The sequence below is a fragment of the Triticum urartu genome, chromosome 5A, assembly GCF_056163025.1.
Source record: "Triticum urartu cultivar PI428250 chromosome 5A, HENAU_Tu73, whole genome shotgun sequence".
In the NCBI taxonomy this organism is placed as follows: domain Eukaryota; kingdom Viridiplantae; phylum Streptophyta; class Magnoliopsida; order Poales; family Poaceae; genus Triticum; species Triticum urartu.
In genome coordinates, this window is record NC_141877.1 from 498,230,113 (window position 1) to 498,245,393 (window position 15,281).

Consider the following 15,281-nt stretch of genomic DNA (forward strand, 5'->3'; position numbering starts at 1 on the left):
GTTTGACTTCTGTGAGGTGAAGGTTTTGACTGTGAACCTTTCAAAAGAAAAAGATTTTGACTGTGATGTGATCTCTTCCCTAGGCATCAAGCAGTATGACTGACTAATAAAAAGCCTTCATAATATGAAATGCAAACCGTGTAAAATTTGCAAGCTCATAGCTGGAATATGAGTTTCTTTTGTATGGTCTGATGACATTTTGTCTGGGTATTCCTTTTAGGGAAATTTTTGCCACAACACACTAAACTTTTCCACTTTTTGGCACAACACACAGTGTACAATGCATTCTTATTTTCTGAGTTTTGAAGCTGAGAAACACGCTGTTTTTTTCCGAGTTTTGACGCAGTGAAACACATCATTTGGGTATTCTGTGTAGAGAAACTATGCTATATAGCACACTAAACTTCTCAGCTCTTTGTGGCAACACGCTACAAAAAAAGAGAGGGGTCCGTTGAATACCATCGCAAAAACCAGTGTTTCCCACAGCGTATAATATCAGTTTCTGAGTTTGGAGACAGAGAAACACATCAGAGCCAAGCTGACATAGGAACCCATTCCAGGCATAGCCGGAGGCCTTCGAGTGACGCTAGTTACGATCTTAGCTTCATCAGTGCAACGATCTTTACTGCTCAGAAATAGAGTTGCATTGATAAAGGATTGACTGAGCTGCACACAGTCTCGCGCATCAGATGATGCAGGTAAAAGTCAAAAATAAGCCTTAAACTTGTAGGCGAAAGCTAAACCAAATCATGAACTCTCAATCCTTGAAATCAGCATCCTGGTCTATTTCAAACCTTGAGAGGATTTAGCTGGTATTCGCTGAATTGGGCAGGCACATTAGCGGAATCGCTAGCGTTGCTCTTGTTTTTCTTTTCTTTTTCTTTTTTTGATTTCGTTTGTTTTTACTTTGGTTTTTCATCGCTTTTCTTCTACTTTCTTTCCTTCGCTATACTTTGTTTTTTCACTGGTTTTCTTTCTTCGTTATACTTTTGAATCATTTTGTTTTTTTCATATTTTTTGTTTTTTCGCTTTTATTTTGATTCTTTACTGGTTACCGATTTTCTTTTTTACACATATCTAATTATTCTCAGTACCCAATGTACATGTTTAGCGCACACATGAAATAATTTTTGATACACTTTCGACATTTTTCAAATACATTCCGTACATTTTTTTAAAATACATGTTTCAAATATATTTTTAATACATGGTAATATTTTTCCAAATACACGTTTTACAATTTCCTAACAACAATAAACATTTTATAAACTACACTAACATTTTTTCCATTCTTACACATTTTTTAAAATTGTATACACTTTTTTCAAATATATGTCGCATATAGTCTTTTAAGGGTGTGATACACTGTTTTACATCACGCAAACATTTTTTTAAAATTGTATACACATTTTTTTTTAAATGTCAGAAGCACATTTTCGAAACTCGTGAACATTCTTGAAATGTTACATTTTTAATGGACTAAACATTTTTTTGAATCACACGAATATTATTTTACATTCTGCAAACATTTTTTTGAAATGCCACATACATTTATCTAAACTAGTGATATTTTGTTGATGTCACAAACATTTTCTTTACACATTTGTTGTAGTTTCAAAAAAAATCCCATTTTATATAAATTTAAAAATGTTTTGCCCCAAAAAGTTTTCAAAGTTCAACGCTTTGGCGTGTGCTTAAATTTTCGGGCCTCTAATTATATCATTCATTCATAGTCATCTGTTCTAGTGGCTATCGGGATGAGTTCTGTCAGATCCCAAGTTCTACTCAGCCGGAGTTGTTTTTGTTATGTACTTTTCACTTTTTTTTGAGGCAAATGTACTTTACACGTTGCGCTTTAAGAAAAAGAAAAAAAATCGCTTCATGCCTGGTGGGCCGGCACAGTGGAGTCCGCAGCCAACAATTCCGGATTTAACATGCCACGTCGACAAGTTTGGTAACTCTCTCAAGGATCGTTTGCCAAGAAACCCAATGCGGTTTTCTTTTGCCATCCTTACTGCCCCACCAAAACCTAAGGGTATGGGGGGTTTAGGATTCAAGGACTTTGAATTGTTTAATCTAGCTATGCTAGCTAGACAAGTCTGGAGGTTGCTGCAGCACCCCAATACCCTATGTGCCAGAATCCTTAGAAGCATCTACTACCCGCGGTCTGATATTTTAGAAGCTAATTTGGGTGGCCATCCTAGCCAAGTGTGGAGGGCTGTAGTTGAAGGCAGAGATATACTGAAACAAGGATTGATCAGAAGGATCGGGAATGGAGAGACAACATATATATGGAGGGACAACTGGATCCCGAGGGTGGAGATGCTGAGACCATATGGGTGTTTGGTGATAAATCCACCAGGCAGAGTGTCTGAGCTAATCGATCATACATCCGCGTCTTGGGACCGAGCGAAAGTAGAAGCGACCTTCTTGCCGATGGACACCCGAATAATCCTGAGCATCCCACTATGCACCCGAAACTTGTCTGATTTCTGGAGCTGGCACTATGAGAAGCACAGAGTTTTTTCGGTCAAGTCTGCATATCGTATGTTAGTGGCCACTAAGCAACGAAGAGAAGCTTGGCTTGATGGAAATCCCGGCTCCTCAAATTCAAATGATGAGGAAGGTACGTGGAAAACTTTATGGAAAACACCCGTCCCGGCAAAGGTGAGAATGTTTCTGTAGCGACTATCTAAGCATTCCCTGCCCACAAACGACGTACGAGCGCACAGACATATGACTGATTCGGCTAGTTGTGGATTGTGCGGAGCGCCAGATTCGTGGAGGCACTCGTTGCTGGAATGTGCTGCATCCAGATGCGTGTGGGCATTGATCGATGACGAGCTGGTGCATAAAATGATGACGGTTACGGAACCTACTGCCAAACACTGGTTGTTTTCATTAATGGAGATGCTGGAGCATGACAAGTTTGTGCTGCTCTCCGTCACTCAATGGGCGATCTGGTCAGCTAGGAGAAAAGCAATACACGAAGGGATCTTTCAGAGTCCACAATCTATCCAAGCATTCATTCACAGGTTCATCGACGATTTACAGATAGTTTCAGTTCAACAGAAACTTGCACCGATTCGGCTCCCTGCATCGGTTACTCCAGCCCGCCCAAGAGCCAAGGCTCCACCGTCGGGGTTTGCTAAGATCCACGTTGATGCTGTTGTTAGGCATGAGCGAGGTGGAGCAGCAGCAGCCGTTTGCAGAGATGAAGGGAAGCTCGGCGCTGGTTATTCATGGTGTGAGCAATCCAACAACACTGGAGGCAGTGGCATGCAGGGAGGCGCTAGCCCTGGCGGAGGACATGAATCTGACACATTGCGTGATCTCCAAGGACTGCAAGCAAGTGGTGTTCGATATCACGTCTGGAACACTAGGGGTGCATGGAGCGATCATTGCTGAGATTAGGCTGAAAGTCGCGTTGCATTATTTCAAGTTTATTTTCGAGGGTCGTGCTGTTAATTATGAAGCACATAGATTAGCTCGTTTTTCTGTTTCTCAGGGTCTGGGTCGCCATGTCTGGTTTGGCACCTCTCATGACCCTCGTTGTATCCCACATCATGTGGATTTCGGTGATGAATAAATGAATATTTCACCCCTCAAAAAAAAACTCTCTCAAGGATCAAAATAGATCAGGATTAAATAATTCATGTGCTGATTTCCAGAATTTAAACTTTGGGGTTCGATTTAACTTCCGTCTATAAGTTGGAGGTTTATTTCAGACTTTTTCCGATGATGCAACCGAATCATTATAGCCTCACAGCCCTCGTGAATGACCGTCCGCGCCAACAATAGTTCAGAGGTACTTTGACAGTGGACGTGCAGACAGTGAATAACATAGTCCCACGTGGAAAGTATTCATCTTTTAACACATTATAACGTAGATGTTCACATACATGCATATACATTCACCCTATGAACACACGCATGCATACCTTATCTCTATAAGCACCTTCAAGATATTGAGCCGGCACAACATTTTAAGATTGATGAAGTCGTGATAGACATCTAGTAGTCGATATGGCGAAGGGACTTTTTAACGAACGCTACGTATTTACTTCATTGAGGTCCTTGTACAAGCACAAAGGCGAGCTAGCCTTTTTCCTCATGGTGGTGACCCATCTGAATTTTTACTAGGTACTTAGCGTCTCCTTAGCATCATGATGACCATCATATCGTCGGCGCCTAGCTATGCTAATCTTGCCAGCATGCCTGCCCACGCACGATCCGAATCAAGTCAGCGAGATCATCATTGTAATCATCCCTCGTCCGTCGCTTGGCTTGGCGATCACAACGGGGACAAAATTACTGTTCTGACCTATAGGGCTAACTAAATCTCGATTTGACCTCGTTTCAAAATAAATTTCGTTTCTGACCTTTTTCGGTGACGCCAAGATTCCTGACGTTTGGGTTACGAAGCAGACGCCAGGGACCCTGGCGTCTGGCCCTTGGCCCGCACTGCCCGCGTGCCCGTTGACCTGCTGACGTGGCGTCTGGCCCTGGTAACAGAATAACCCTTGGGGAAAGTGTGTGGGGTGGGTGTGTGGGACCCACCCCACACACTTTCCCCAATCCACAACCCAAACTTGAAGAACACTTGGAGCTCTCACACTCTCTCCTACCCCTCAAGCTCCCCCTCAAATCCTCTCCAAAAAGTACATCCCTTAGGTGGATCTTTCCATCACTTTGTTGCTCTTGTTAATCTCCCCCAAATCATCCAATTATTTTTTGTCAAATCTTGTTATTTTGGTTGCATTTTATACATGTTGGTGGAACCCTAGTTCATGTTTTCTCCCTTATGTTAGTGTGAATGGCTTGGTTAACTTTGATAATATAGTGCTATGCATGGTGTGTAGTAGGAATATATGCTTGTTGAGTAGAAAGATTGGGGGTTAGGGTTAGTTAGTGATTAGGGTTAACTTTGCTTAGTGTGTGTTAATTAGTGATACTTTTGTGGACATCACCAATAATTTAGTCTTGATATGATTTGGATAGAATTAGATGTATTTGGATAAACACACCAATTCTCATTGAAGTCTTAAATCCATTCATGTTATTTTTAGATGGAGAGACTTGTTAATGTTCATTACATGGACAAGGAGGCATTCTTGAGTAACAATGCCGACACGGGTGAGGAACCATTGGTTTTTGATACAAGCCCTAGCTATGAGGATGTTGTTGCAAAAGTGAGACAAGTCTTAGAGTGGATGGACACCAATGCTGATGTTAAGTTAATAGGAAGGTATGATGTTGGAGTTGGAGCCAAATCTCGCTTGAAAAGTATGCCTATCACCTCGGATTTGCATTGGGATGTATACAAGGAAAAGGTATCCCAATCGGAAGACAAGTCACTTGAATTGTTTGCCACCAAGGTTGAATCTCCTCGGTTTACCATTGATTTGAACCGGCATGTCTCTTCCCCAATGGATGACATGAGCGAGAGGACAATGGTGCCACTTGTTGAGCATAGGGTTGTGGTTGATGCCCCCAATGTTTGTCCCCCACCACGTCCCAGTGTACCATCTATCAAAGCAAATGAGGTTGAGTTGTATGCCCCCAATGCTTCTAGCCAACCACCAACTAGCCAAGCAAATGAAGTTGAGGTGATTGCTAGTGACGAAGTAATTCAAGAGGATGAAGATGTTTATGATGATGACGAAGAGCAAGAGGAAGGGTTTCATGGTAATGATGTTGGTGACTTGAATGCGTACATAGCGCAAAAGGACATGGATCGTGACTTGCCTTTTAGGCGTCAATATGCGTATGACTCGGATGACGAGGGTCCAGTTGAACAGTTGGAAGAGGATGGATTCACAAAGGAGGAGAACCAAATCCACTTTGAGCTGACGGGCTTACAAAAAAGAACTCACTTGTTTAAAGATCTCAGCCTTGCCCATAAAGCTGTTGTTGACGGTGGAATGAGAATGACGGCGATTGAGCCAACACCATGCCCGGATCCAGGAGAACCAAGGGTGGAGAATGAGGACGAGAATGCTTATTTGAAGAAAGGATTGAAGTTTCTGAGCTTGCCTATGTTGAAGTTTTGGTTGGCTGACTATGCCATTCGAAACCATAGGCCAATTTATGTTGAGCACTCGGACATGAAGTTGCGTTACACCGTGGTGTGTGAGCAAAAGGAATGCACATGGAAGGTTCGTGCAAGAAAGCTTAAAGAAACCGAAGAATGGGTGTTGAAAAGTTGTGATACCACTCATAGATGCAAACCGCCATCGAAACGACTTAGAAAGACACACCGTCAACTCACATCTGAGTATCTCGGATACAAATGGATGAAAGACATAGCCTTTGATCCCACTGTGAAAGTGAGGTTTCTCATGCGGACGGTGAAAAAACAATTTGGTTATGAAGTCAAGTATGGGAAGGCATGAAAGGCAAAGGCAAATGCTATTAGGATGTTGTATGGTGGTTATGAAGAAGCATACAACCATCTCCCAAGGTTGTTGGCTGCGATTGCACATAGGAACCCGGGCATGTTTCATGTGGTCGAGGATCACGAGGGAGTGTTCCACCGTGCCTTCTGGAGTTATGGACAATGTGTGGAGGCGTTTCAGCATTGTCGTCTGGTCTTGTCTATAGATGGCACGTTCTTGACCGGTAGATATAAGGGCACACTAATGGTAGCAATGGCGCACTCATCAAACGACAACGTGTTGCCGTGTGCATTTGCTTTGGTGCCTTCCGAGCACCAAGACAACTGGGAGTGGTTCATGGGTCATGTTAGGCACAACGTGATTGGGGCTAGGGAGGTATGCATCATATCGGACCGGCATCATGGCATACTCAAGGCAATGGACATTGTTATTCCAGGATTTCCAAAGCTTCACCACAGATGGTGCATGAGGCATTTCGTGGCCAACTTTTACCGGGCATGTAAGAGCAAGGAGCTCAGCAAAGACCTTACCCATGTATGTGTGGCCTTCACCACGCAAGGTTTCGATGCTCGGTACAACAAACTCTTTGCAGCGGTGAACGAAGGGGGAAAAGAGTTCTTAACTAGGAATTTAAGCGAGAAGCATAAGTGGGCACGCGCTCATGACGATGGTGGTTGGCGATATGGCGACATGACGAGCAACCTCGTAGAATGTTTCAACAATGTGTTGAAGGGTGCTCGTGCATTGCCGGTGACTGCAATAGTGGAGTACACCTTCTTCAAGCTTAATGAGTACTTTCAGAGGCATTCTGAAGAGACTGCAAAATGGTAGGTGAAAAAAAGGATTATCCGGAAAAGGTTGATGAATGGTTGCAGTTACAAGCAAGCAAGTCTTCACGGCAACAAGTTATCATATTCGATAGACTTGAAATGATCTATCAAATTGATGAGCCAGGTGGCACAACACGAGACGGTAGACAATATGGTGGTGCTGCATTTGAGGTGAAACTGAAGACTCGGTGGTGCCAGTGCGAGAGGCCTAGTAAGTATCATTGGCCATGCTCGCATTTGATAACGGCGGCGAAGGCGAGAAACATACATGTTAATGATGGAAAAACCGTGAGGATGCAAGAGTTCCATGTGGAAGCTACTAGGTTGACATGGGCGCCAAGATTTCACCCTTTCTTGGACCAATCACAGTGACCTGAGTACCATGGCCCTCATATTAGGCCAGACCCTCTTCTGAAGGTGGAGACGAAGGGTAGAAGGAGAACTAAGAGGTTCAGGGGTGATATGGATGACCTGGCTGGATACACTGGCATGAAACAATTTGGTAACGGTCATTTCATGGAGGCTCCTGACATTATCAACTGTGGGGTGTGCGGTGAAGGGGGACACAATGAGCGGACATGCAAGAATAAGAAAACCAAAAAAAGAAAAACAAGTCGTGGAGGCGGCACCGATGGTGAACGAGGTGGAAGAGGTGACGGTGGTGGTGGTCGAGGAAGCACAAGTGTCAGAGGTGGTAGTGGTGGTCGTAGAGGGAGCACAAGTGCTAGAGGTGCTAGTGTTCGTAGAGGTAGTACAAGTGCTAGAGATGGTGGTCGAGCTAGCACAAGTGCTAGAGGTGGTGGTCGAGCTAGCACAAGTGCTAGAGGTGGTGGTCGAGCAGGCACAAGTGCTAGAGGTGGTGGTGGTCGGAGAGGAAGCACAAGTGCTAGAGGTGGTGGTGGTCGTAGAGGAATGGTTGATAATGGATCGGCCTTCGGTTATTTGCTTAATCCAGATGGTTGATCTAATAATAATGGTATATTATTTGTTCATACAATTCCTAGCATTTATTCATTTACTGTATTTACGCATTTACTCTCTTTATGTCTTGTGCTAACAATTGTTCTTTTTGTAGGCATGGCTTCATCCGGTTCCAGGACGAGGCCGGCGTGCGCGAACCAAGAGGACATGCCGAAGACGTGGATGGAGGCCAGTTTGGACAAGGAGAAGGAGAAGGATGTGCCCACACCACCTTGTTGGTGTGGTGATGTTTGCAAGCTGAAGGTGTCCACTGACCGCAACAAGTCATGGACAGAAGGTAGAAGGTTTTTCGTGTGTCCCAACTATGCACATGATCGTCGAAGGCCAACTAACGCATATGACATACCACCGGTATGTTAGGTGTACATACAAAAAACATCAACAAGTTGTCACTCATATGTCTAACAAAATCATGGTTTATATGTAGTCCCCTCCTCCACTTTGCAAGTACTTCACTTGGATAGATCACGAGGTACCAAAAGATGTCCAAGAGGACCAACGTCGAGATTGGTTACGGAGGCAGCGCCTATTCGAGGAGTCCTATGCACGGGGATTGGAGCGGGAGCGTCGTGAGAAGGAGGCTCGTGAGCGCAAGAAGCATGAACAAGAGAGGGCACGCAAAGAGAAGGAGGCTCGTCAAGAAGAGAGGGCAAGAAAACTTGCAAGGGCTCGCGATGCACGAGAGGAGGACGAGGCACGTGACAAGAAGGGAAAGTGGCCCCGTACTACTCAGTAGACAAATGGAAAGGCACCGGCGTCGATGATGAACTGTCGAGACTTTGTTTAATGTATGAACTTGTTATTCGAGACCTTGTGTGGTCATGAACTACTTATGTCATTCGAGACATCGTGTGTGAACTTGTTATTCGAGACCTTGTGTGGTCATGAACTACTTATGTGCAAACTATGCTTTGTTCATATTTTTGTTTGATTTCCAATGTTTAAAAATGTGTGCAACAAGTTTAAAAGAGAGCACTTTGCCTAGTTTGCAAATATGCACACCCAGACGCCAGGGTTCCTGGCGTCTGGGTCCCTATTCAGAGAGCATTTTCCCAGTTTGCAAATGTGCACAACCAGACGCCAGGGTCCCTGGCGTCTGGCTGTGCACTTATGCAAACAGGAAAAAAGCTCTCTGGATAGGGACCCAGACGCCAGGGACCCTGGCGTCTGGGTATGCACACTTGCAAAATGCTCTCTGGATCGGGCATCAGACAGATCAGATAGGTGTCTGTTTATCTGCGCGAGCAAAACGATCCAGACGCCAGGGACCCTGGCGTCTGGGTCCCTATCCAGAGAGCTTTTTTCCTGTTTGCATAAGTGCACACCCAGACGCCAGGGTCCCTGGCGTCTGGATCATTTTGCTTGCGCAGGTAAACAGACACCTGTCTGATCTGTCTGATGCCCGATCCAGAGAGCATTTTGCAAGTGTGCATAGCCAGACGCCAAAGACCCTGGCGTCTGGGTCCTTATCCTATCCAGAGAGCAAATATCATGTGGATAAGATTCTTTGGGCCCACCTCTACCCCTCTCATCCATTCATCTCCACCCCACCTCTACCCCTGTCATTCCTTTCATCTCCACTCACTCTCACTCTCACCTCTAGCCCTCTCGTCCACTCACTCTCATCCAGTACCATAACCCCCCTCAAATCTCTCACGAATCGGTCCGGTTTCACCGTTGGATCTTCAGGATTTCGAAACTAGAAGGTAAATCAACTACAACCCCACTTATTGGTTGGTTTCGGGATCTCCAGTATCATAGTTTTGTGTAAACCCCAGTTTGTTTGTTTTCCTCGTGGTTTAATGTATCATAGGTTAGGTACTAAGAGATTTGTGTGTTATAGATGGCTAATGGTACTCAGTGGGTGCTTAGCCCTGTTGTTCATGTCCAAGGCTTTTTTCCATGTGTTGTGCAAGTTAGTGAAGTGGACCTCACTTTTGATTGGTTGAAGACTAAATTCATGTTGAAGCAAGGGTTGAAGGAAGAGGATTTTGTGTACTACGTCAGCAGGAAGCAGTCAGATGGCCCCGGAGAAAGAAAATTGGTTGACATAACTGATGATGACAAGATTCAAGAAATGCTGCAAGAATGGAAATGGAAAAGGGTTATTGACTTGCATTGCTACAGGAAACCGAGTTATATGTGATGTTCATGTCGTTTCAACTATCGTGGACCATCGTGGTCATGAACTACTTATGTCATTCGAGACTATTTTTGTAATTTGAGATTATGTGATGAACTTCTCATTCGAGACTATTTGTGTAATTTGAGATTATGTGATAACTATGCTTGTCATTTGCTATTATGTGAACACTAATGTTTGTCATTCGATACTATAGATGTTTGCTAGAACAAAATATCTATGTCATTCCATACTATAGGTGTTTGGGTGCTAGAACAAAATATGAACAAAATGAAAAAAGTACTACACCAGGTCCAGACGCCAAGGACCCTGGCGTCTGGGTGTTTCTGCTGTCCAGGACTCTGCTTTTGCTTCTAGTCGACCCCCAGACGCCAGAGACTGTGGCGTCTGGTCCCCTGACTTGAAACCAGACGCCAAGGACCCTGGCGTCTGGGACCCTATAGATTATTTTGAATTTGCTGTTTGACACAAGAAGATAGCACATATATATTCATATGATAGGTTCATACAACACAGAAGATAGCACATTTCACACAACTTTCACCATGACAAATGTAAGCATACAAACGACAAGTTCATAGATTTTTCATCACGACAAATTCAAGCATACATAAGACACCAAGTGCATACATATGGTACCAAGTGCATACATAAGACACCAAATTCAAGACAACCTAAGAAGTTTTTAGCACGACACCAAGTTCATGCATACAAACGCCATCTAGTTCATGCACTTCCAAACAAGAAGCTCATTTCCTCCTTCCTCTCTTCACAATGGTTGCAAGTGTAGGCTCCTCCTCTTCGCTAGCCTCCTCCTCCTCCTCGTTGTATGCCTCCTCCTCCGCCTCAATGTTGGCCTTATATCTTTGCATTCCTGTTGGGATAAGCTGATGAGGATACTCCGGACTATGGAATTGTGTATTCCATGTCTTCTTTCTACCTTTCTTGCCTGGTGTCTTAGCTATGGCTTTGCCTTTCCTAGAGCGAGCATTGCCTTGTGTCGGTTGTGTAACCTGTGATGGTTGTGGAGAATCAACATCATACTCATGATCCTCTTGATGTGTTGCATCATACTCATGCTCCTCATCTTGTGTTGGCTCCTCTTGATGTGATGGCTCCTCTTCATGGACCTCCTCCTCCATGTCCTCATCATTCTGGATATAACGCCGTCTATTAGCTCTGGCGCGGGTACCAGGTGCATACACGTCACTGGACTGAGCACCATGGCAAGAAAGCATTGCTGCCATCTTATGGAACCGCTTCTTGAACTTATGCAACAACACAAAATATGCTATGATATGAGATACAAATAAATAATCCGCGAAAAGAAACTTTTATAATATATTGATCACACCTCCATCGTGCTCCTAAGAGTCCTCTCAGATAATACACCACCAGGTGGATGACTCAGTGCAACATTGGCATCGTTGACGCACAGAAGCAACGATCTGCCCTGCAATTCATGAACAAACCAAACTTATGTATTTGAAAGAAGACAACATGATGCATGCAAGTTTGTTAGAATAGGTCAAATAGACTACCATTTCATCATGCATCGGTGCATAGTCAACGTGAGCCCCTCTGGTGTCTCTCACAGCCGTGTTGAAGGTATGATAACCTTCTGCAGTCTCCGGGTCTTCAGACACCAACTCCGACCACTCCTCGTGAGTCCAACCAGGCTTTAGCTTTAACCGATAACGATCCGCATACCACACTTGATACTTCTGATATGCTGACTGATTGTGAGGTCTATTCTCTGATTGCACTAGTGTGTCTCTTTGATTCCAAAATTCTATCCATGCACGGTGTTTGTTTGCCCAATCCGATATATCCTGATTGTTCCTTCGATCGAACCTACAAATGATGCACGGAACAAAGCATTAGCAAACATTGACTTATTCAATACTCTACTACATACTCAAGGCATGCTTGCTCACCGATGCAGAGATAGCATTTCCTCCTTGCTCTCCTCAATTGGAATATCTTGTCTTCTTCCAAATTGTCTTGCCACACGGTCTACAAAGTGCCACTCGACTGCGAAGAAGCATATCATTGGGCACCTCGCCCACCAAAGATGGCTATCACGCGTGCACATCTCATTAAGATCAAAGTCACGATCTTCCACATAAGGCAACCAATATACCTGCAAAACAAAGAGATACATTGTTAGCTACAAGTTTCATTCTTGACTAAATTTTATCTCATCGAACTTCTCAAAACCTGCTCAGCAGTCAAGGTGTCCAGCTCGTTCATATAGCACTTGTATCGCACATGCGAGCTTCCTGTGTAGACTGTCACTTGTTCCCAATAGTAAGCAAGCGTAGGGCGCCGATATGGATCATCATCATGCAACCCGTCATGATTACCCCGTGGGTTTGCCATGAGGGGGTTCTTGAATTCGGGTCGTCCAACCGGGATCCGCTCCCACATCCACACGGATAGGCTCCAAACAAACCCGGACAATGAGGATGTGTCTCCCTTCCTCCGACACGCCAAGTCAAGCTGCAATCAAACAAACATGTTAGATATGGAGGCGCATGACAAATGCAAGATAAATGGTTGCAAATATCTCTTACCTGACGATACAAATATGCTAGTGCGGCCGAACCCCAGCTATACTGGGTATCCCAGTTATTGAGTAGCTCCAAGAACATCCAGAGGGCTGAGTTCCCGGTTGCATCTGAGAAGACTACCTTGGTTAGTACATACCAAAGATAGGCCCGCGCGTACTGCTGCACAACCACGTCATTGGCATCCTGAGGGCACGGATTGGTGTTTCCTCTGACCATTTTTAGCCAAGAATGCCTCACTTTCGCGGTATCGGCCTTGCCTTCCTGAGGGCCCTCGGGCTGAACGCCAATTAAATCGGCAGTCCGTTCTCGCCAATTACCCATGCTGACACGACCGGTAACAGCTTGTCCGTTGATAGGAAGGCCGCTTATCATAGCCATGTCCTGTAGGGTCATCGTCATCTCCCCACATGGAAGGTGGAATGAGTGAGTCTCCGGCCTCCAACGATCCACAAGTGCGGTCAGCGCCGCGTGGTTCACCAGCGGAGCGCGTCGCTTAAACTGCAACACGAATGGGAGAAGACCCAATCTCCGAATGTAAGCCTCATACCGCGGGTCGTAATCAAAGTCATCAGCGGAATGACCCCTCATGCGCATAGCAACTACTTGCTGCAAATAAAGTGATGTTTTAATAATCAATACAAGAACACAAATGAGAAACAACGAAAATTGACCCAGTCTTGCTTCTTACCTGTCCATTCTCAATGGCACGAGCACGATGCTCCGTATCCCACTCATCGATTAATCCGTCATACCAAGGACCATCACCATCCGCCATCCTACAAAACAAATCACAAACATCTATGAATACATGAACAATATCAAACAATTTCCTTCTCCAAGTTTATGCCATATGAAAACACCATTCTTCTCAAACATAACCACATCATTTCTTTCTTCTACATATGCACACATATCATCTAGAGTACCAAATTTCACCATCAAATAAATTTCATAATCATCATCCGCCATTCTATTGAACAAATCATGTCACACACAATAATCAAATTTCATCATCTCTTTTGCATAAAAAAATTTGCCATCTATATATTCAACTATATTGCCATACCACTTCACATTTTTATCTTCTTCATATGCACACATAATTATTCTCAAACATACCAACATCATCTCAATCAAATAAATTTGTCAAATAATATGGTGTCACATATGCAAATACATATCATCTAGAGTACCAAATTTCACCATATCTTTTGCAAATATAGTATGCCAACAATAGGATTATCTACACATACACACATCATCTATCAAACCAAATATAGTATGCCAAAGTCTATTTTACATACACAAATCATATATTCATCACCCCTCTTAATTCAAAAAAAAAAATCCTATGGACAACATATACACAAAACGGAATTGATTTTACCTACATGTTCAACTACACATCATCTACTGCCTACCTAATCATCTATCAACTACAAAAAATTTCCTAAAAAAAGAAACCATCTACTCATCTAACATCACCTAGTGTTGAATAATGCATCCAACCAAAGAGGGGAAAACAAAAACAAATTGGAGGGAATGGGGGAGAATACCTCAAAGAAGCTTGGGGGGTCAGATCTGTGAGTTTGAGGGGTTGATGGAGTAGATCAAGGGGGGTGGTGGTGGGAGGGAGAGAAGGGGCGACGAACTGCCCCCTGTTCGTCGAACCAGACGCCAGAGAAGATGAGATTGGGATGGGTGGGCTGGCCCCGCGGCGTTATCCACTTACTGGGGCCAGACGCCACGATCCCTGGCGTCTGGCCCCTTTGCCACGTCAGCAGGTCAACGGGCACGCGGGCAGAGCGGGCCAGGGGCCAGACGCCAGGGTACCTGGCGTCTGCTTCGTAACCCAGACGCCATGGACCTTGGCGTCACCGAAAAAGGTCAGAAACGAAATTTTTTTTGGAACAAGGTCAAATCGGGATTTTCTTTACACAATGGGTCAGAACAGTAATTTTGTCCTCACAACGGGGCATCCGAACACGTACAAACGATCAATCCAAACCGTTCTAGTATTTTTTCAAAAAAATTCCAATCTATTCATCTTTAATCATGGCAATACAATGAACACTAGAAATAATAAAAAATACATCTAGATCCGTAGACCATCTAGCGACGATTACAAGCACTGAAGCGAGTCAAAGGCGCGCCGTCGTCATCACCCCTTTCTCGTCGGAGTCGGGCAAAACTTATTGTAGTAGAGAGTCGGAAAGTCGTCGTGCTAAGGCTCCATAGGACCAGCGCAGCAGAACAGCAACCGCCACCGATGGAGAGTAGCGTAGATTGGAAGGATCCAACCTGAAAAAACACAAACGTAGACGAACTACGATCAGATCCGAGCAAATTCACCAAG

General features: G+C 44.2%; 2 protein-coding genes across 2 annotated transcripts; one reads left to right on the top strand and one right to left on the bottom strand.

Annotated features, from left to right (window-relative positions):
- The first annotated feature begins 8,305 nt into the window (after positions 1-8,305).
- Positions 8,306-9,113, top strand: LOC147972255 (uncharacterized). Its single transcript, XM_087523006.1, has 2 exons — positions 8,306-8,560; positions 8,637-9,113. The coding sequence occupies exons 1-2, from the start codon at positions 8,306-8,308 to the stop codon at positions 8,943-8,945; spliced, it is 564 nt and encodes a 187-aa protein (XP_087379132.1). The 3' UTR covers positions 8,946-9,113.
- A 1,988-nt stretch (positions 9,114-11,101) lies between these two features.
- LOC147972256 (serine/threonine-protein phosphatase 7 long form homolog) lies at positions 11,102-13,727 on the bottom strand. The gene is made up of 7 exons (XM_087523007.1): positions 13,614-13,727; positions 12,929-13,531; positions 12,573-12,854; positions 12,290-12,495; positions 11,894-12,206; positions 11,707-11,805; positions 11,102-11,620 (listed from the first exon to the last, which is right to left on the bottom strand). The coding sequence occupies exons 1-7, from the start codon at positions 13,698-13,700 to the stop codon at positions 11,102-11,104; spliced, it is 2,109 nt and encodes a 702-aa protein (XP_087379133.1). The 5' UTR covers positions 13,701-13,727.
- Positions 13,728-15,281: the final 1,554 nt, after the last annotated feature.